This window comes from Artemia sp. Qi Xiang Cuo, chromosome 19 (assembly GCF_049724085.1).
Source record: "Artemia sp. Qi Xiang Cuo chromosome 19, ASM4972408v1, whole genome shotgun sequence".
NCBI classification, from domain to species: Eukaryota; Metazoa; Arthropoda; class Branchiopoda; order Anostraca; family Artemiidae; genus Artemia; species Artemia sp. Qi Xiang Cuo.
Genome location: NC_142812.1, coordinates 55,445,745 through 55,469,518, shown reverse-complemented (window position 1 = coordinate 55,469,518; position 23,774 = coordinate 55,445,745). Strand labels below are relative to the sequence as shown.

The 23,774-nt window shown below is 33.6% G+C and overlaps 1 protein-coding gene across 1 annotated transcript in view; it reads left to right on the top strand.

Annotated features, from left to right (window-relative positions):
• Positions 1–23,774, top strand: part of Pdzd8 (PDZ domain containing 8) — a 245,494-nt gene that overhangs the window by 49,494 nt on the left and 172,226 nt on the right. Inside the window, exons 5-6 of the mRNA XM_089105143.1 lie at positions 4,846–5,053; positions 10,153–10,290. Coding sequence (XP_088961269.1) covers positions 4,846–5,053; positions 10,153–10,290 — 346 coding nt within the window. The remainder of the gene's footprint in view (positions 1–4,845; positions 5,054–10,152; positions 10,291–23,774) is intronic.

The following is a 23,774-nucleotide window of genomic DNA, read 5'->3' as shown; positions in this document are numbered from 1 at the left end:
GATATCCTTTAGTGACATTAAAAAAAAAAATTCGTTTTTAATGCAAAATGCGAATAAATGTGTTTTTTCCTTCCCAACCCACCAAATTTACGGGTAGCCTAATTGTTACTGAAAAAAAAAAAAAAAAAAAAAAAAAAAAAAAAAACAGTTCGAATGTACCTGATTTGCCATTTAAGTCTTAAAAAGCACCAATGAAAAGTCCAGTTCTCAGAAGTAAAAAAAACCGCGTAACTGCGCCTTTTGAGCTTTAAGAAGAACCAACGGACAGTCGATCACCCGAAAAATTGAAAAAGCATGGATGATCTTGTATTTTAAGCCTTCAGAAGCACCAGTGGAAAGTTGAACTCCCAGAAAAGTAAAAAATGACGAGTAACTTTGCCTTTCAAGCCTTAAAAGGCAACAATGGCTAGTCATGCCCTTAGGAAAGTAATTAAATAAGAAAACAAGTTTTTTCACCTGAAAGTAAGTAGCAAAATTAACAATCAAAACGAACAGAAATTATTACGTATATAAGGGAGCTTGCCCCCTCCTCAACACCTGGCTCTTTGCGCTAAAGTTTTTTTTAGTACTTTTGAAAAAGCGTCGTATTGTTCTAATTAAACGGTCTTAGTGTTTCAGGAATCATTATTAAAGAATTGGAACTAAATTCAAAATTTAGCGTAAAGAGTGAGGTGTTGAGTTGGGGGAAACCCTCTTTATATGTGTAATAATTTCTGTTCGTTTTAAGTTTTGATGTTGCTCCTTACTTTCAGTTGAAAAAACTTGTTTTCTTTTATTAATTTCTGATCGTTTTTATATAATGCCCGGAAATATGGCCCCACTTCCACGGAGGAACCCCCTCTCCACGGAAATATCCTCTAGAGAATTCAATCCCGGTGAAATTTTACCCGGACAATTACTCTAAACCCCTTATCGCGTAAAATTGAGGCAGAAAAGGGAAAGCAAGATATATAAAAAGAATTTTGAATAAGAATTCTGGCAAATTCCCCCAGTGTATAATTTCCCCTGTAAAGTTCACTCCCTGGAAGCTTCCCTCCCCATGGAAAATTCCCCCGTGGACAACCCCCCCGCCGAAAATTTCCCCGCCTCCATTCAAAAACATGCCTACATCCCAATAACAAATACTATGCAAAAACAATAGGCAAATTCTATAACTTAAAGACCTTCTCTCTGGGGCTGTGGGGGGTCATGTTATACCCAAAGGCATAGTTATGGGGCCTTTCAACTACGATGATTCAAATGGCTACCTCAAAATTTTGATCGGAAAATTTAGGAAAAAAGAGGCGGGGTAGGGGGCCTAGTTGCCCTCCAATTTTTTCCGTCACTTAAAAAGGGCACTAGAACTTTTAATTTCCATTCGAATGAGCCCTCTCCCGATATTCTAGGATCACTGGGGCGATACGATCACCCCTGGAGAAAACAAACAAACAAACAAACAAAAAATTAAAATAAACACACGTCCGTGAAAATACTTCTGGCAAAAAATACAAAATTTCACACTTCTGCAGATATGAGCTTGAAACCTATACAGTAGGGTTTTCTGATATGCTGAATGTGATGGTGTGATTTTCATTGAGATCACTTGACTCTTACGGTCTGTTTCCCCGTTTTATCAAAAATCAGGAAAATTTTCTCAGGCTCTTAACCTTTGATGGGTAAGACTAAGCTTAATGATATGTATATTTTTTGAAATCAAACAGTCGGTGGTAACGAACTGTAAGTAAGGAGCGACCCGGCTCAATGGTAACCGAAACTCGAAAAAACGGAATTTCGATACCAATAGATACGTAAAAAGAATCAGATTTTAGTGCTGATTTGAAATAAACAAGTTTCATTAAGTTTCATCCTACCCATCAAAAGTTACGCGCCTGAGAAAATTTGGCTGATTTTCGAAAAAAGAGGGAAAGACCCCCTAAAAGTTACACAACCTTAATGAAAATCACACCACCATATTCAGCGTATCAGAGAACCCTACTGTAGAGGTTTCAAGCTCCTATCTACAAAAATGTGGAATTTTCTATTTTTTTCCAGAAGAAAGATCACGAATGCGTGTTTATTTGTTTTTTTTCTTTTCCCAGGGGTGATCGTATCGACCCAGTGGTCCTAGAAGATCGTGGGGATTCATTGGAATGGAAATTAAAAGTTCTAGTGCCATTTTTAAGTGACAAAAAAAATGGAGGGCAACTAGGCCCCCTCCCACGCTCATTTTTTTCCCAAAGTCACCGAATTAACATTTTGAGATAGCCATTTTGTTCATCATAGTCGAAAATCTAATAAATATGTCTTTTAGGATCCCCCACAGTTCCCAGGGGAAGGGCTTCAAGCTATGAACTTCGCCCATTGCTTACATATTGTATTGGTTATTGGGAAGTATACAGACATTTTCAGGAAGGATTTTTTCTGGTGGGGGGGGGGATGGAGGAGGGGGTTACTCGGGAGAATCTTTCCGTGGATGATGTTTATTTGGGGTAAGGGACATTTCTATGAAGGGGGCGCCGGATTTCCAAGCATTATTTAAAAAACGATCAGAAATTAAATTTAAAAAAAAGAAATTTTTTCAACTGAAAGTAAGAAGCAATATTAGAACTTAAAACGACCAGAAATTATTATGTATTTGGGGGGGTTCTCCTCCTAGTCAATACCTCGGTCTTTACGCTACAGTTCTTTTTTTAGTTCTTTCAAAAGAGCTATCTATTCTAATTAAACGGCCTTTGTGATTCAGGGGTTTGTGAATTTAAAAAATTTTTAACTTTTAACGTAAAGAGCGTGGTATTGACTAAAAAGAGAACCCCATAATATACGTAATAACATATACGCAATAAAAAAAAAAAACAATAAAAAAAAACAAGCGATACGGCTCAATAGTAATCAAAACTTTTAAAAACGGAATTTTGATGTCAATAAATGTATCAAAAGAATGGGTTTATAATGCTGATTCTAAATATATAAATTTTATTAAGTTTAGTATTGCTCATCAATGGCTACGAGCCTGAGAAAATTTACAGGATTTTTTAAAGAGGGGAGAAACGTCCCCTACAAGTGAAAGAATTTTAATGAAAATCAAACGGTCAGATTCAGCGTATCAGAAAACCCTTTTACATAGGTTTCAAGCTCATATCTGCAAAAATCTGCAACTTTGTATTTTTTGCCAGAAGAAAAATATACGAATATAGAAGTTCGTTACGTAAGTTCATTTGTAAATTACGTCAGAACCAAATTTAGAGACAGCCATTTAGCAAAAGAAAAGTAAAATTTTTATACAAATTTTTTTTCTTATTCAATGACGGTGAGCCAAAATAAAAGCTGCATTAACTAAAAAACGATCAGAATTTAAATTAAAAAAAAACAAGTTTTTTAAACTGAAAGTAAGGAGCGACATTAAAACTTAAAACGAACAGAAATTATTCCGTATATGGAAGGGGCTTTCCCCTCCTCAACGCCTCGTTCTTTTCGCTAAAGTTTTTTATTGTTTTAAAAAATAAAGTTGTGAGACAGAGTCAAACTTTAGCGTAAAGAGCGAGGCGTTGAGGAGGGGGAAGCCCCTTCCATATACGGAATAATTTCTGTTCGTTTTAAGTTTTAATGTCGCTCCTTACTTTTAGTTTAAAAAACTTGTTTTTTTATTTAATCAACATAAAAAGCCATTTCTTTTGATATATCTGTTGGTATCAAGATTCCGTTTTTTCGAGTCTCGGTTACTATTGAGCCGGGTCGCTCCTTACTTGCAGTTCGTTAACATGAACTGTTTGTAAAATCACGAGCAACTTTGCCTGTTGTTTTAAAAATGCCAAAGGAGATTCAATGTCCCATGAAAGTCAAAAGACACGGCTTAGCGCTTTGACATTTTTTTTCCTCTAGTGAAATGTTCTTTTGTGTTGTTACTATATATTTCTTATGCTCAACAATTACACTTCTTCAAATCACGTCGTTTTCTGCTCTGCACTGTTCTTTGAGTATTGTGTTGATTTTACGCTGTTTTGTTTTCTTGTTGTTTTTGTTCACTCATTCAACTATTGTCTTACTGGTATCAATAATGATGGAAACTCTTTCCCATTTTTTGGTTTGTTCTGCTACTAAAACGCTTATTTTTGGTCTATTTTAAAGTTGTTTTCCTGTATCTCTCTTTTATAACTGTTTCGTTGTTGTCAATCTTGACAATTCCTTTCTGATGTTTGGTTTGTTCGTGCGTGAAGCCGCGTTTGTCTAGTTTTCGATGTTTTAGATTACAATCTATTAGCAACGAGAGTCTAGTGTATATTTCAAAACTACAAAAAACATTTGAATTTCTTTATAATCCAGTTTCGTTATATGTTATGTGCTTAAGTATGTATATGTTTCAACATCTAATTCAATAGTCTGTTTCAAAACCACAAAAAAACCTTTGAATTTCTTTTAATCCTTTATGGATCCATTATTATTTTTTATTCTCATATTGCTTTATATTTTTTTTTAACGTTTCGTAATTTGTACTTTTATCCTAAGATTCCATAAAAAATTCTTTGGTTTTCGTTCCTTTATAGTTTCTCCCCTTAAATGAAATTTTCTTTTGGATAATGTATATTGCTGCCAAGTGTTTGAATAATGTTGTCAGATCATGATATTTTCCCTTTTTTATTGATTTTTGTGTGAAGTTACTTCTGTCTGGTTTTCAATATTTTAGATGACTACCAGTATGGTTCATCCTAGTGACTACCTGGTTCATCCTTGTGACTACCAGTATGGTTTTAGATGACTACCAGTATGGGTTCATCCCTAGTAAGAGGAGCCCGTTGCATATGTCGGCTTCTAAACAACACCAAGCATTATTTATATTTCTCTATAATCTTCTTTTTTTCAATTTCATAGGCATCAAAGATTCTTCAAAGAGCTCATGTTCTACCCCACTATAGAATTCGATATAAGCCATTTTTCAATCCTCCAGACGTAAGTCTTCACGAGTATCCGAGAGTTGCTCGTCCTGTTCAGGTTGGTTCGTTGTCCGTCACTATTAAGGAGTGTTCAAGGCTCTTGGAGCCTATTCTCCGCGATACTCTTCACTGTACAATTGGTGTCGGTAAGTGAATCTAATTCTTTAATTTTGTTACTTTTGTGTTGATTTTTCTATATATTAATTTAAAAAACTTTCGACAAAAGAAGTTCTTCAAAAAAAGTTAAAGAACTGCATTAAAACAAAAATGATCAGACGTGAAGTCAAATAATTTTACGAGCGTAAAACTATCACAAATTACCGTAAAAAATAAATAAAACCTAAAACAAACAGAAATACAATAAATAACCGAGTCATACTCAAAATGAGCTGCAGCCAAGATGAGAAGGGCTAACGCCCCTCAAGCTTTCTGAAGACCAGCACATAGTTTACATTTTACTGAAAACAATATTGAGCTGAATATTTCAATTTTTCATACTATTGAACAAAAAGCACAACCATAACAGAGTATACAGAAAAAAACAACAAATGAATACGGATTGACAGTTTAATATATATATATATATATATATATATATATATATATATATATATATATATATATATATATATATATATATATATATATATACATATATACATATACATATATATATATATATATATATATATATATATATATACTATATACATATATATAAATATATATATATATATATATATATATATATATATATATATATATATATATATATATATATATATATATATATATATATATATATATATATATATATATATATATATATATATATATATATATATATATATATATATATATATATATATATATATATATATATATATATATATATATATATATATATATATATATATATATATATATATATATATATATATATATATATATATATATATATATATATATAAACGCTAATATTCATTGCTGGAAGTCTTAATAGCTTCAGATTTGATAAATTTAAATAAAAATAAAATATTTAAAATGTGTTTTGTTTGGAGTAAAGTACAGTTCTTTATTTTTCTCTTAAAAACTTTTTTTGTCGAAATAGTTTTTTGAAATTAATTTCTGTTCATTTTTTACTGACACGGTCTTTTTTATTGGTAAAGAAAGTAATATTTTAAATCTTTTATTTTTCCTACAAGAATCCATATGTTGGACAATTTTTTTTTAACAATTTTCAATAATATACGTCTTTTTGAAAATTTGGACATACATAGTTTCCTTTGATATATTTGTGCATCTAAAGTTTCCCCGAAACTGTTTTTAACCTTCCTGAAACATTGTATATATGCTATTTTGACAACTTGGATGTACTTACACTTTTTTTATTTAGTTCAATTGTAATAACAGAAGTAGTAATAGCAGTAGCCCTTAAATGGTTCAGTTTAATATCCTCATTCGTTCTTGAGATATTGCTGAAAAGTCTTATCCACATCCAGCACACATATTATACCTTTTGATTTAGTTCTAAGGCAACTTAAACCTTCCGTTAAAGTTTCTACTTTATACCTTATTCCCGCCTGCATATCATGAAAACCTGGATGCACTTAAGCAATTTTGATTTAGTTCAATAGTAGCAGTATTAGTAGGAGTAGTATTAGTAGAAGTAACAGCAAAAGTGGTAGTAATATTGATAGCCCTGGGATTTTCAGCTTAATACTATAGGCTGCTGCTGGGATATTGCTAGTAAACCCCTTTGATAACCCATATATACATAGTGTGTTTCAATTCAGTTCAACTCCGTCCTTACTATTCTCTGAAATTTTAACTGATACCATTAGCATTAGTTAATAATAGTAGGCACAGTGGCAGAAGTAATAGCAGCAGCAATAGGAGTAGTATTAGTGATAGCAGCAGTAGTATCAGCTGTAAGCCGTAATGTAATAGTGTTCACATTGTGCCTTTTTGGTCTATTTTAACATCCCCTCGTCATGCCCTGACACTTTCAACTTAGCTCTTTAAACCTTTCTGAGATATCACTGAGGTGTCCCGCTGATAACCTGCATGTACATGATGTGTTTTTAATTAGCCCAACATTCCCCTCACCAGTCCATGAAAGTTCCATATTGATACAATTAGCTTTAGTACTACTGCTCCTAGCAGTAGTTGGATGAACATAAGGCATTTTTAATACTACAACCTCTCAACATGCCCTGATAATTTCAACCGAATACTCTAAGCCGTTCTTCAGATACTGCTGACATGGCCTTTTGACAGCCTGCATACACAAAGCATGTTTGAATTTAACTCAACATTTGCTGAAAGTTTCTCCTTAATACTCATAGCCTTAGTAGTAGTATAGTAGTAGGAGTAGTTGTAGAATTAGTAGCAGTAGTATAAATACAGTATCTTTTGGTTGGCTCAAGATCCCCCTCAACATGCACTGAAAGTTTCAACTTAATGCTCCGGAGATAAAGCTGATACACCCTTTTAGTAACCAGCATCCACATAGCGTGTTGAAGTTTAGCATAGTTCACTTTCCTCTTAAACATTCCTTGAAGATTTTACCCTAATACCCTTAGTTTCAGTGTACTAGTAGCAGTTGTCATAGCACTAGTTATAGTAGAAATAGTCGTAGTAGCAATAGTAGTAGTAGTTATAGTAGTAGCTCTAGTAGCAGTAGTAGTAGAAGTAGTACCATTCATAATAGTAGTAGTATGCCCATTTTGCATTTTCCTAGTTCAACATCCCCTTTAGTATGCCCTAACAGTTTCAAATTAATACCAATAGACAATTTCTGGAATATTGCTGATATACCCTTTTCACAACGTGCATCCACATAGTGTGCTTTGATTTAGTTCAACATCCCCTTAAATATTTCCTGAAAGTTTCACTCTCCTACCTAGCACCAGTAGTAGCAGTAGTAGCAGTAGTAGCAACAGTAGCAGAAATAGCAGCAGCCTTAGTAGTAACAAGTAAGCACAGAGTGCCCTTTGGTTAGTTTAACATCCCTCTCAACACGCCCTGAAAGTTCTAACTTAATATTTTAAGCCGTTCCGGAGAATTTGCTAATGTATCCTTTTGGTAGCCTGAATACACATAGTGCGTTTTGATTTAGTTCAACATCTCTCTAATTATTCCCTGAAAGTTTCTCCTTGTTACCCCTAGGCTCAGTAGAAAGTAGTAACCATGGCGTTTGTAATAGTAGTAATAATGGTAACATGCACATTGTGCCTTTTGGTTAGTCCAACACCACCCCCAACACACCTCGAAATCTTCCCCTTAATATTCTAAGCTGTTATATTGCAATATCGCATGATATTGCTTTTATACCATTCTGAAAAGCTGCATGCATGTAGTTTGTTTCGTAGTAGCATTCCTCTTGGTTAGTTCAACATCCCCCGCAACAAGCCCTGAAGGTTTCAAATTTAGACCCGAAGCCATTCCTAAGATATTGCTGATGCACTATTTTGACAACCTGCATGCACACAATATGTCTGATTCAGTTGGATTTTCCCCTCAATATTCCCTGAGACTTTCACCTTATGCCCTTAGCCTTAGTTGTAGTAGTAGTAGTACCAGTAATAGTAGTAGGCGCACTGGTAGTAATAGTAGGATTAGTAGTAGTGCTAACAGTAGTAGTACTAGTAGCAGCTGTAGTATGCAAATATTTTCTTTTGGTCAGTTGAGCATCCCCACATGAAGCTCTGGAAGTTTCAAGTTGATACTTTAAGCCGTTGCTATATTATCGATATGCCCTTTTAATAATATGTATTACCATAGAATGTTTTAATTTAGTTCAATTTAGCCCTCAACAATTCCTAAAATTTCTACCTTATTACTGTTAGCCTTAGTATTAGCTGCAATAGAAGTAGTATTAGCAGTAGCAGCAGAAGTAGTAGTAAAGTAGTAGTAGTAGTGATAGTAATATTAGTAGTGGCATGCTCATTTTGCCTTTCGATCAGCTGATTTTCCGCTTTAAGCATTCCCTGAAAGTTGCAACATAATACACAAAGCCATTCCTGAGATGTGCCTTTTTGACAACATCCATGCACATGGTGTGTTTTAATTTATTTCAACTTTACCTCAATATTCCTCTGAAGTTTTTACCTTCTTACCCTTTGCCTTAGCAGTACTAGCATCAGAGTAGTAGTAACAGTAGCAGTAGTAGTAATAGTGTTGTATTAGTAGTTGTAATAAGATTAGTAGTAGTGACAGTGTGCACATACTGCCTTTTGGTCAGTTGACCATCCCCCTCACGAAGCTCGGACATTGCTGGTACGTCCTATTGACAATCTCTATGCGTATAGCATGTTTCGATCTCGTTCAGCTTTCCCCTCAACATTTCTTCAAATTTTCACTCAGTATCCTTAGCCTTAGTAGTAGCCGCTACAGAAGCAGTAGTAGCACTAATAGTAGTAGTAGTAATAATAATAGTAACCTGCAAGTATTACCTTATTGGTCAATTGATTATCCCCCTCATCATTACCAGAAAGTTCCAACTTAATACACCCAGTCATTCCTGAGTTACGTCCTTTTGACAACCTGTATGCAAATAATGTCTTTAGATTTAATTTCAACACTCCCCTCAACATTCTCCAAAAGCTTCACCTGAATGCACTTGGCCTTTTTGAACCCCAAAGGTCGAATATCGCCCATTTCTCAATAACAAATATCATATGTACACAATATGTGAATTGCACAACTTACAGCCCTTGCCCTGAGGATTGTGGGGGGGGGGGGTTGACATCCAAAGAGACATAGTTATTGGAGCTTTCAACTATGTTGAACAAAATAGATACATCAAAATTTTGATTGGATATGTTTGAGGAAATAAAGGCTGAGTGAGTGGGCTGGTTGCCCTCCAATCCCTTTTGACTCTTAAAAAGGGCACCATAACCTCTAGTTTACCAATTGAGTCAGTTCCTTCCTAAGTTTCCCCACATCCCTTCTATAAAAAGTGCCTTGGTAAAAAAATACGATGTGCCCAAAAGGTTCTTTACTTAGTCAACCCTATTGCGCTGCCTACACCGACAATGTGTAGTTCGAAAAACAAACCCTTTTAAAGAATTTCTAAGGGAGATAGAAAACTTCGTTTTCGCTCATTTTATTCCCTAATCCCTCAAACTCCTTGGCATTTCATATGATTACGAATAACGAAACTACTTTAAAGTTTCTCTATTTGGTACATATTTTTCTAATATCATTATGAGCTTTATTATTTGACATATTTTTATTTCAGGGATGAATGCATTTGTATCAGTGGGACCTTCAGAGGCACCGAATTTATATGCTATGACATTAAAGGTGGTAAGAAAGAGAAATCAGCCTTTTGGTATTATCTTTAAGCCTTCTGACTCCGAGAATACTGAGAATGATGGTGAGTCTCATTTGAAATATGTCAGTGTGAATTATGGGAAATAATGTTACCAAAACAAGTGATGGGGGATTTGTCTCCTGCAAGGTCAATCGTGATAGGGAATTGAAATTCCCTTGCAATAAAAAGTAGGGTTCTCTTATACGCTGAATATGATGGTGTGATTTTCATTAAGGTTCTATAACTTTTAGGGGGTCTTTTCCCCTTTTTTCTAAAATCAGCCAAATTTTCTCAGGCACATAACTTTGATGGGTAAGACTTAACTTAATGAAACTTATATATTTGAAATCAGCATTAAAATCTGATTCTTTTGATACATCTATTGGCATCAAAATTCTGTTTTTTAGAGTTTCGGTTACCATTGAGCCGGGTCGCTCCTTACTTACAGTTGAAAACCAAAGACACACGAGCAGTTCAAAATGTGACATTACCAATGGGACACTTTCCTGGCAAATATCCTTTTTTACTAACACCTCTTCCTCTTTCTTTCTCGTGGTAAAAAACTGTACGAGCTTCCTGCCCCCTACTTTGAAAGTCCTTGTGGATCAGTCACAATTAGGGATAAGATAAGATAAGATAAGTTTTATTCTTCATTAAATACACATACAATATTAGATGTTATAAATCCCTCAAAGGCTCATTGGCCTGTACAAAGAGGCCTGTATGCCGCTTGCTATAAAATATCAAATAAGACGCATTGTATTGTTATTGCAGGGTATATATTTGGAAAAACCTGCAATGCCACTCATTGAAGACGGTGGAATAGGGGTTTGAGCCCCTTTAGAAGACCAACAATACACGAAAAAAAATAGAATCTATCATTTAAACAACAATAAGTTTGGCAAACACTTTTTTTTTTCGACAGTTCCTCTCCATCCCATATGTACATAATTGTGTGTTCTAGGCCACCTCCCGTTGAAAAAATTGCGCAGGTGCTCATGTAGAAGTTACGTTTGTTCCTCTAGCATAAGAAAATTTTGAATGATAACACCCCTACCTCTTCGACTGGAAGAAACTTACAGTTTCCATTGAAGACAAGTGAGGATTAAACAATAAAATGTAACCACCTCTAGCAAAAAGACTATCCAGTAATACGTTTTGTATTAATTTTTAGGAGAAACCGGTAAGGTCACCTTTAGGAGAAGACTGGGGAATTAGGCCCCTCAGAAGCAAAAACTAAAAATCTGACATTGAGAATAAGCACGATGATGTTCGGGTAAAAAGTATTTTTCTCAAATCCCCTCTCAATTGGACTAAATAGTGCATTTCGTAAAATTCTACTTTAGCTACTTTTGGCTATCTTGGAAACGGATTAAGTTAGGAAACTAAAACTTCCAGGGATGGGTCTACAGGCTAAAATATGTCCCGGGAAGGTATTTTGAAATACCTACCTCCACTCCTTCTCCCTCTAGAGGGTCCTGAAATTTACCTACATGACAGGTCTACACCTATTAAAATTTTGACAAAATAAGACTTTACCTTAATTTTCAGGTATCAGTTTCTTTCTCTGGCTTTAGCCCTGGAAATGAAATTCCTGTTATCTGAATAGAATTTTAAGCCATATCAATGTTTTCATATCTTTCGCTTAAAGACTACCAAGTAATACTCAATGTATGCCATCAGCTACTGATTCAACTACTCTGAATAAGTAGCTGCTACCGATTTTTTACCACCCCCCCCCCCTTCTAGACTTTGAAAAGTAATATTTTTCCAAAATTTTTAGTGAAAATATAGATCCCCCCCCTAGATTTTGAAAAGTATACTAAATATATCTAGGGCAGGCAAAATTGTGGCCTTCCCAAACATTTTGGTAAATCAAAGCCCCTGCCCCTTACTCGGTTCTGGGTTGAAACTGTATTCAACTTGTTTTTCTGTTGTTTGCCGTTCTTTCTCCTTTGGGACTAATTTTGCTACAAAATACATCTCCGAAAAAATTGGAAAAAGTCATGATTGGGCGGGAGGGGGGCATTTCAGTAATTAAAACTTAAAAACTAGCAAGTAAGACTCGCTGTTTGCCATTAGCTACTGATTCAACAACTCTGAATAAGTAGCTGCTACCGATTTTTTACCACCCCCTAGACTTTAAAAAGTAATATTTTTCCGGAATTTTCAGTGAAAATATAGATCCCGCCCCCTAGATTTTGAAAGGTATACTAAATATATCTAGGGCAGGCAAAATTGTGGCCTTCTCAAACATTTTGGTAAATCAAAGCCCCTGCCCCTTATTCGGTTCTGGGTTGAAACTGTATTCAACTTGTTTTTCTATTGTTTGCCGTTCTTTCTCCTTTGGGAATAATTTTGCTACAAAATGCATCTCCGAAAAAATTGGAAAAAGTCATGATTGGGCGGGAGGGGGCATTTCAGTAACTTTAACTTAAAAACTAGCAAGTAAGACTCGCTGTTTGCCATCAGCTACTGATTCAGCTACTCTGTATAAGTAGCTGCTACCGATTTTTTACCCCCCCCACTTCTAGATTTTGAAAAGTAATATTTTTCGGGAACTTTCAGTGAAAATATAAAATCCCCCCTAGGTTCTTAAAGGTATACTAAATATATCTAGGGCAGGCAAATTGTGGCCTTCCCAGACATTTTCGTAAATCAAAGTCCCTACCCCTTACTCAGTTCTGGGTTGAAATTGTATTCAATTTTTGTTTCCATTCATCCTCTGTTGTTTTCCATTCATCCTCCTTCGGGAATAATTTTGCTACAAAATACATCTCCAAAAAAATTGGAAAAAGTCATGATGGGGCGGGGGGGGCATTTCAGTAACTTTCATTTAAAGAGTAGCAAGTAAGACTCGCTGTTTGCCAGCAGCTACTGATTCAACTACTCTGATTCAGTAGCTGCTACTAATTTTTTATCCCCCCCCAGCCTCTATATTTTGAAAAGTAATATTTTTCGGATGTTTTCAGTGAAAATGTAAAATTATTCCCCCCCCCCTAAATTTTGAAAAACGAATTAAATATATCAAGAGATGGCAAAATTTAGTCCTTGCCAGATATTTTCGTAAATCCAGGCTCCTACCCCTTACCCCGTTTTGAGTTGAAACTACATTCGAATTTAAAGGCAGCAAAAAAAAAAAAAAAAAAAAAAAAAAAAAAAAAAAAACTTTCGGAACCGAGTGATATAATCAAGGCGCTTATTACACATTATTATGAAAGAAAAAAGACTCGACACCCACTAGATGAGCATCAACTGTAATGATTAAAGATTTTCTTTAGAATATAATGCTGATTTAGCGCAAATCTTGTATTCGTCAGGAAACAAGATATTATATTTCATTATGAATGCGAAGCATGTTGATTAAAATAAACAATTAAAACAAGAGATTATCGTGTTTAAACGATAAAGAAGAAGAAAATGAAGTTTCTTAAAATGGAGGGATAGAAATGGAGAACTGGAGGGCTGAAGGGATAGAAATGGAGAACTGGAGGGCTGAAAATGGAGTGATAGAAATGGAGAACTGGAGGGCTGAAGGGATAGAAATGGAGAACTGGAGGGCTGAAAATGGAGGGATAGAAATGGAGAACTGGAGTGCTGAAAATGGAGGGATAGAAATGGAGAACTGGAGGGCTGAAAATGGAGGGATAGAAATGGAGGACTGAAAAAGAAAAAATTAGCTAAAATGTAAAAAGAGAAATAGTAAGTTGATACATATTTTCATAAATATTTTGTAAACTACGTATTGCAAATTCAGTAGCTTAATTTTTATTTAAATTTTTTACCGATTAATCACTGTACCTAAGCTGAAAGATTTTGCTGCAAGACATTTTTCAACTGAGAGTGTTTTTGAGGCTTATCTGAAACATTTGTTCGGTTTAATCTTTTTTAATTTATCCTTTCATAAGAATTTAAAAACAAGAGCCTAAAATACGTTGTTGGGGCTTATACACCGCCCCTTCCTTCCTATAGGAGCCTAAGAGCCTATAAGAGCCTTCCTGGTCAAGACTTAAATATCCAATGTGAAAGTAAGAAATACTCTACAGCCCTCAGTTACATTCATGATCTATAACAAATGACATATTATAACGGTTCATTTTTATGGACCGCTTTTTTTCTTAGGGACAAGCGATATACTGGACTTCAGCAATCTCTCTGAGACTAGCGATTTAATTAAATAAACTTTCTATAGTTCTCAGAATCTTTGTTCAATAAAATTTTGGCACTATTTCGTACAAAAATTACGGACCAAAATACGTTTTACGAAAAAAAATACTTGAACATGGGTAATTTCCTGCAATGTGATCTTTTTGTTACTCAAATAAATTCAAAAATAACGTGTTTTATTTCAACTGATTAATTTTAAAAAACCTATTCCACAAAATAAGTTTTTGCAAAAAACGTAAACAGCTACATTAAAACAAGTAGGCTATGAACAGAAATAAAGTTAAATAGTTTTTCAAGCTTAAAACTACCATAAAAAACCATCAATAAATGAAATCGAAAACAAAGATAAATTACAATAAATAAACGAGTTAACTCAAAACGAGCAGAAACTAAGTGGGCAGACACCCCCGTGCCTTTTAAAGGCAAGAAAATAATTAGTACTTTACTTCCCCCAGAAGTTAGCTCAACTTCCCCCTCGACATTTCCTGAAATTTTCACCTTAATACTCTTAGATAGGCCTATAGTAGCAGTTGCAATAGAGGTAGTAGTTGCAGTAGTAGTAGAAGTAGTAGTAGTAGCAGTAGTAGTGGTAATAGTATTAGTATTGGCGTGCACATATTACCTTTTGGTCAGTTGGTCTTTCCTCTAAGTATTCCCTAAAGGCTCAAACTTGTTACTCTAAGCTATTCAGAAATACGTCTTTTTCGACAACCTGTAGGCACATAGTGTATTTTGATTTACTTCAATTTTCCCTCAATATTCTCCTAAATGTTCCCCTTCATATCCTTAGCCTTAGTAGTACTACTAGTAGTGTTGTATTATTAGTAGTACTTATAGTACTAATAATAGTATTAGTAGCAGTATTAGTAGATACATTCTTGATGAGTTGAACATCCTCTTCATGATGCCGTAAAAGTTTCAGCTTGATACAATGAGCCGTTCTTAAGATATTGCTGTTACACCCTATTGGGCAATCTGTATGCACATAGAATGGTTTTACCTATTTCCGCACTCCCCCTAAGTATATCTTCAAAGTTTCTTCTTAATATCCTCAGCCTCGGTTTTACTCGCTACAGAAGCAGCAGTTATAGTAGCAGTAGTAGTAGTGGTAGTATTAGGAGTATTAGTCGCAGTAGCAGTATGCAAAAGCAGTAAGCTCCAACTTGTTACCCTAAGCTATTCTGAAATACATCTTTTTCGACAACCTGTGTGCACATAGTGTATTTTGATTTACTTCAATTTTCCCTCAATATTCTCTTAAATGTTCACCATCATACCCTTAGCCTTAGTAGTGCTAGTAGTAGTGTTGTATTATTAGTAGCACTTACAATACTAACAATAGTATTAGTAGCAGTATTAGTAGGTACATTCTTGATCAGTTGGACATCTTCAAGATGCCGTAAAAGTTTCAGCTTGATACAATTAGCTGTTCTTAAGATATTGCTGTTACACCCTAATAGGCAATCTGTATGTACATAGAATGGTTTTACCTATTTCAGCACTCCCTCTAAGTATTTCCTCAAAGTTTCACCTTAATATCCTCAGCCTTGGTTTTACTCCCTAAAGAAGCAGCAGTTATAGTAGCAGTAGTAGTTGCGGTAGTATTAGGAGTATTAGTCGCAGTAGCAGTATGCACAAGTAGTAAGGCCCCCAGTACCACTCAACTAGGTACTGAACTGGAACATATAAAGTGACAAGAACACGTTATAATCTGACCAAAATGGTATATGATACAGAGGTAACAGCCTGAGGGACTAAACCATGTCATTAGATGCTGATTACACATAATTTATTGCAAGAATTATGCAAATGAGCTACCTTTTGATACCTGTATTTATGTAGGTCAATGATCCAGATTATGGTATTCGCCCAGTATAGTATATCATTCAAATGGTCTGAAGGGTCTTAACTTAGGGCATGAATATCCAGATAAACCAAATGACAATAATAAAAACAATTTTTTTTATTTGAATTGAATGAAACCGGTAAAGCGATAAAATTTTAATCGCTTATCAATTAAAGGTAAGTCTTAGGGAACCCACGCAACATCATATAAATGTCAGAATAGGATTATATTATATACATCCTTCACAAATCGATTGATTCGATTGATCTAGCTTCACTTCTTGGTTATGGCTACTGTAATACACAAGTACCAAGTGAGGAGTGCGGTTAATATAAAATATTGTTTAGTATTGGAGTGTGCATAAATTTGAAACTAATAAAACCGTAGGTGCCGAGAAAAGAATTTTTATACAGAAATCCAGAACAATCCTTAGAACTCCAGTACAATCCTTAGAAATCAGGTAGTGAGGTGGTTATGGATTTGACAACAACCATAGTGGGTATAATATTGTAGCTAATTCAAATTCTTCTTACAAAAAGTCGTATAGATTTTAGACACTGATACAGCAGCCATTAGTCACCCATGACCTAACCTCCAAGGGACGCAATACCCCTCCCCTAAACTTTTTGGCCCCTCATCCCATTTTTGTAAATACTTTTTTTGGAATTTTAATTTTTTGAACTTTTTTTGAACGAGCAGAAACTAAGTGGAGTAGGACAGACACCCCCTTGCCTTTTGATTCAAATTTTTTATTTCCTCCGAATACAAAGAGTAAAAAAAAATAACCGCTAATTATCAGGCCATAAAATTCTTTTAAACTGTATAACAACAAGTACGCAAAGGCCTTCAATCAAACTTACCACACAAATTAACACTTCATTCAATAAATAATAAATTAACACTTAAAATTAACACTTCACAAATTAACACTTCATTCAATAGTTAATAGCTAAAAAAAATAATTAAGCTTCATGCGCATCTTTACATAGATTATGAGAAAAAAAAGATAATTTGGATAAAAATTTATTTTGCTTTTTCTCCAAAACATCAACAGGGTTTTTTATTTTATATGTATTCATTAAAAAATTACTTGATTCAGATTTAGAAAAGTGGCAAAGGAACATAGCAAAATTAAAAAATGTGGTTTTTACATGCGCAATATTACTAATTCTAAAAAACGTGAGCAACGATGAAAAAAATATAATCTGAGGCAAAGCGACTGTATTATATACCCGAGCCAGTGATTTCCGAGAAAGAAGATCGCGAAGACAAATTACAGCCCCGAAACTAGACACTATTCTACTTTTAACTGCTTTAGAAATAGAAGCACGGCACAGAGCAAAGTTGGTCTATAAGGCACACCAATATATAAAAAAGATTCCAAAGGTTTTAAAATACTATCATAAATCCGAAAAGAACTTTCTGAATTAACGAGATCATTAGCCTTAGGACCAATAACTAAAAACTGACACTTTTCAGGGCGAAAACGAAGTCCATGCTCACTAAAAATCTTTGCTAAAAAATCAACATTTTGTTGAAGTGACTGTAGTGATTGACTCAAAAGGAGTAAATCATCTGCGTAAGCAATCCACGACAGAACATAAGCTTTACCATAAATAAAAGTCAACTGAATTTGATCAAATAGCCCCGAAACAGTAATATTGAAAATCGAAGGAGAAGTAATGCTTCCTTGCCTCAGCCCCCTACATAACTTAACATTATAATCACTAAACCGATTCTTCCACTTAATACAAATACGAGAGGAGCCATACCACTTTTTAAAATCAAAACTACTGGTAGTGGGAAATTCGTCTTCAGAAGTACAGTCATAGCCCAAGAATGGATAATTGAATCATACGCCGCCGCAAAATCTAAAGCAATGTAATTCGTAATTTACTTCCCCCGTAATCTAGTTCAACTTCCCCCTCAACATTTTCTGAAATTTTCACCTTAATACTCTTAAACTTAGTAGCAGTGGCAATAGAAGTTGTAGTTGGAATAGTAGTAGAAGTAGTAGTAGCAGCAGTAGTAGTGGTAATAGTATTAGTAGTGACGTGCACATATTGCCTTTTGTTCAATTGAGGTTTCCTCTAAGCATTCCCTAAAGGCTCCAACCTACTACCCCAAACTATTCTGAAATACATCTTTTTCAACAACCTGTGTGAACATAGTGTATTTTGATTTACTTCAACTTTCCCTCAATATTCTCTTAATTCTTCACCTTCATACCCTTAGCCTTATTAGTACTAGTAGTAGTGTTGTATTATTAGTAGTAGTTACAGTAGCAGGATAGTATTAGTAGTTAAATTACCTTCCCCCATGTTTTTCAATACTTTTTTTATAAACTTATTTTTATTTTGTTTATTTTTTTACCACAAAAATATTTTCAGCTTTTTTTTACATGTCTTAGAATGACATGAAATATACTTAAAACAAAAAAAATTCACATTTAATATTTTGAAAAGACAAGAAGAAAATGATATAGATATGTTTGTTGTGAGTTTTACTATTAGAAAAATAATGTTTGTAGTAACACTTTTTTTTTTTTTACTTTGACTTTCGGATCTAGAAAATAGTTCAACTTTTATTTATTTTCATTTATTCGGCTGTACCGATGGTACTCTATGGCTGCTCATCGACACTACGGGGGTGTCCCAGTGGTACTCAATGCCTGGTTATAGACACTACCCAGTTTATTGTATGTATTAAATGAGTAATTTTCGTACATTGGAAGGATCAACACTTGCATTATATTAAAAAAAAAGTAAAATGGGATATTGAAAGAAAGTTGTGTTCATATGATAAAATCATCGTTACGTTGAATGTTGACAAGGAGAAGTATTTGAACTATGAAACAAGCATTAATGGGGATTTTATTGGAAATGTATGCGTGCGTTGTCATGACAGCGATGAGCTAAATTTCTTTGGACTATCCAAGAATTTTCATCGTGCAAATGGTGGATTTGAGAGAGTATCATTTCCAGAGAAGTTAGGGCTCAAAGAGAATGCAAACATAAAAATAATCGTCGATGATGATGGACAACGTCTTGCTACTGTTAGTGGTAACACGTTACCTGTTGATATATCATATCGTCATCTTTTACCTATTAGCATTGTAAAAAAGACAAGAAGAGGACAGAAATACTGCTGCACTAATGTTATTAACCATATCTTGTCTATGTGCCAAAACTATTACCTGTCTGAAAAGAATGTGAAAATAGACAGTGAAATAACAGGCAAAACAAAAAGGGCATTGACAGACATTATCACTCATGGATATAACGATGAACTGATTGAAAAAAAGCGCACGTGAATAATTTTGCTACCATGGACCATATCTCAACAGATATTAAATGAACCCAATAATACCAAAAATGAAACGCATATTGAACCTGTAGGTTACACCTCAGTTAAATTTGTGTATGACTCAAAATGGATTAATGATTATTCTACTGATTGCGAACTAAGAGAAGAGAGTAGCTACACTATCAAGAAAAACATGATGAATTGTTTTATGGAACAGATTGAAAATATCCAAAGTTATGCAATGATATTAATAATGTATAATAATGCATGTAACATAGTTTTATGTCAATATTCTACGTGTCGTTATTTCATTGGAGATATTTTATGCATTACTTTGTTATGTTTCCATTATTTTAGGATACGCTAGCAAATCGAACGTTTTAAATCAGATACATCTTAACCATGTGTATTCTTATTAATCAAAAATAAAACCAAAGATTCTTAAATGATCAACTTTTTCACAGATAAGATCTATCTTAACCGAATGTATTCATATTAGTCAAAAATAAAACCCAAGTTTCTTAAATAATAAAGTATTTTTTAATACATCAGATATATCTTAACCAAGTGTATTCTTATTAGTCAAAATAAAGCTTATAATATAACATAAAACTAATAAATTAGTCAAACAAAGTTTCTTAAATGAACAAATATTTTTTTTTAGCAAATCAGATGTATGTTAACCAATTTGTTTTATTAGTCAAAAATAAAACTCAAGTTTCTTAAATAAACAATATTTTTAATAAATGCGATAGATCTTAACTAAGTGTATTGTTAGTAATCAAAAATTAAACCGAAGTTTCTTAAATGATGAAATACTCTTTAATAGATCAGATGTATCTTATCCGAGTGTATTATTATTAGTCAAAGATAAAACTCAAGTTTCTTAAATGATCAAATATTTTTAAATGATCAAATGTATATTAACCATGTCTGTTCTTATTAACCAAAAGTAAAAGCTTAGTTTCTTAAATGATCAAATATTTTTAAAAAAATCTGATATATTTTAGCCAAAAGCATCTTATTAGTCAAAATAAAACTCAACTTTCTTAAATGATCAAATTTTTAGTAAATCAGATGTATCTTAACTATGTCTATTGTTATTAACCAAACATAAAAACCCAAGTTTCATAAATAATGAAATATATTTTAATTGATCAGATACATCTTAACCAAATGTATTCTTATTAGTCAAAAATGAAACTCAAGTTTCAAAACGATCAAATGATCAAATATTTTTATAAAACATCAGATATATCTTAACCGAGGATATTGTTAATAGTCAAAAATAAAATTCAACTTTCTTAGATAATCAGATATTTTTAATAAATCAAATGTATCTTAACCTTGTCTATTCTTATTAATCAAAAATAAAACACATATTTCTTGAATGATCAAAAAGTTTTAATAGATCAGATATATCTTAACCAAATGTATTCTTATTAGTCAAAATGAAACTCAAGTTTCTTGAATGATCAAATATTTTTAATAATTCAGATCAATCTTAAGAATGTGTATTCCTATTAATCAAAAATAAAACCCATCTTTCTTAAATGATCAAATATATCTTAACAGAGTCATTCTTATTAGTCAAAAATAAAACTCACCTTTCTTAAATAATTAAATTTTTAATAAATCATATGTATCTTAACCATGTCTATTCTTATTAACCAAAAATAAAACATAAGTTTCTAAAATAGTAAAATATTTTTTAAAGATCAGATATATCTTTACCAAATGTTTTCTTATTAATCAAAAATAAAACTCAAGTTTCTGAAATGAACAAATATTTTTTAATAAATCAGTGTTATTTGAACCGTGTGTGTTCTTATTAACAAAGAAATGAACCCCTAGTTTCTTAAAAAATACATTTGCATAGAGCAAACTCAGCTACATAGTTCATTTCTGATTAGCAGTGTGAGAGTCATTTTAGAGTAAATAATGCTGGGAAAAAATCACCATCCCAGTTCTCCCAGCTTGCCACACCCAGGCTACAACAGCCAACCTGCCGCACCCCAACTACCTATTGTAAACTTTTTTTTCTTATTACCTAGTTGACATTATGTTAACTGTTTTTAAGCTAGGTTCGTTTGGGTTCAGTAAGCGCACGGGCACGCATTGATCCTTTAAGAAAATTAAGTTTTATTTTTGACTAATAAGAATACACTCGGTTTAGATATATTTGATCATTTAAGAAAGTTGGGTTTTATTTTTGATTAATAAGATTACACACTGTTAAGATAGATCTGATTTATTAAAAATATTTGATCATTCAAGAAACTTGAGTTTCATTTTGACTAATAAGAATACATTTGGTTAAGACATATCTGATCAATTAAATTTTTTTGATGATTTAAGAAATATGGGGCTTTATTTTTGATTAATAAGAATAGACACGGTTAAGATACATTTGATTTATTAAAAATATCTGATTACTTAAGAAACTTGAGTTTTATTTTTGACTAATAACAATACACTCGGTTAAAATATATCTGATGTATTATAAAAACATTTGATCATTTGATCCCTTAAGAAACTTGAGTTTTATTTTTGACTAATAATGTTTCTGATCTATTAAAAAATATATTAAATTATTTCAGAAACTTGGGTTTTATGTTTGGTTAATAAGAATAGACATAGTTAAGATACATCTGATTTATTTAAAATTTAATCATTTAAGAAAGTTGAGTTTTATTTTTGACTAATAAGATACATTTGGTTAAAATATATCTGATCTATAAAAAAATATTTGATCATTTAGGAAACTAAGAAACTTTGAGTTTTATTTTTGACTAATAAGATTACATTTGGTTCAGATATATCTGATCTATTAAAAAAAATTCCTTATCATAGGCAGCACAATAATAGCGCTGCCTAAGCAAAGGACGATGTTGGCACAATGTATTTTTTTTGGTTTTGGCCAGGGCACTTCGTTTCAAAGGAAATGTCATAGAAACTTCAAAAAGGGCTCGTTCGATCGCAAATTGGAATGACTATTGTCCTTTTAACAGTCGAAAGTGATTGCAATGCAACTAACACCCCTTCCATGCCCACCATTTCCCCAATCACTTCCAATCAAAATTTTGAGATAGCCATTTTGTTCAGCATAGTTGATTTACAGATAGAAATTATGTTTTTGAGGAGGACACTCCCCCCAGAGCCCTTAGGGTAAGGGTTGTAAGTTATGTCCCGGCGGCATATAAGGTTTTTATATAATGCTTTGTCGTAGAAACTTCAAAAAGGTCTCATTCGATTGGAAATTCAAAGGGCTAGTGCCTTTTTTAATGGTCGAAAGGGATTGGAGGGTAACTAACCCTCCTCTTACGCCGACCTTTTTTCCCAAACACATCCAATCAACATTTTAAGACAGCCATTTTGTTCAACGCAGTTGAAAGTTCTTGAAATTACATCTTTAAGCAGGACACTCCTCCCACAGGCTTCAGGGCAAGGGTTATAAGTTATGCCCTTGGGGCATAAAAAAGTTTTTACTGAAGGCTTTGTCGTAGAAACATGAAAAAGGACTCAAATCCGATTGGAACTTCAAAAGTCTAATGCCGTTTTTAATGGTCGAAAGGGATTGGAGGGCAACTAACCCGCCTCTCACGCCCACCTTCTGCCCAAACACATCCGATCAAAATTTTTAGATAGCCATTTTTTCGACGTAGTTGAAAGTTTTGGAAATTAGGTCTTTAAGGATGGCAACCCCCCCCCCCCGCAGCCCTCAGGGCAAGATTTGTAAGTTATGCCTTGGGGGCATATAAGGTTCTTATAGAAGGCGTTGTCGTAGAAACTTCAAGAAGGGCTCATTCGATTGGAAATTGAAATGGCTAGTGCCCTTTTTAATTGAAAATGATTGGAGGGCAAGTTACCCCCTGTCACGCCCACCATTAACGCAAAAACATACAATCAAAATTTTGATATAGCCATTTTTTTCAACGTAGTTTAAAGTCATGAAAATTATGTTTTTGAGGATCACAACCCCCCCCCCCACAGCCCTAGGGGGTAAAGATTGTCAGTTATGCCCTGGGGGCATATAACGTTTTTAATAGAAAGCAATGTTGTAGAAACATCAAAAGGGGCTCTTTCGATTGGAAATTGAAATGGCTAGTGCCCTTTTTAATAGTCGAAAGTGATTAAAGGGCAACCAACCCCCTTCTCAAGCCCACCATTTCACCGAACACATCCAATCAAAATTTTGATATATCCATTTTGTTCAACGAAAATTCTG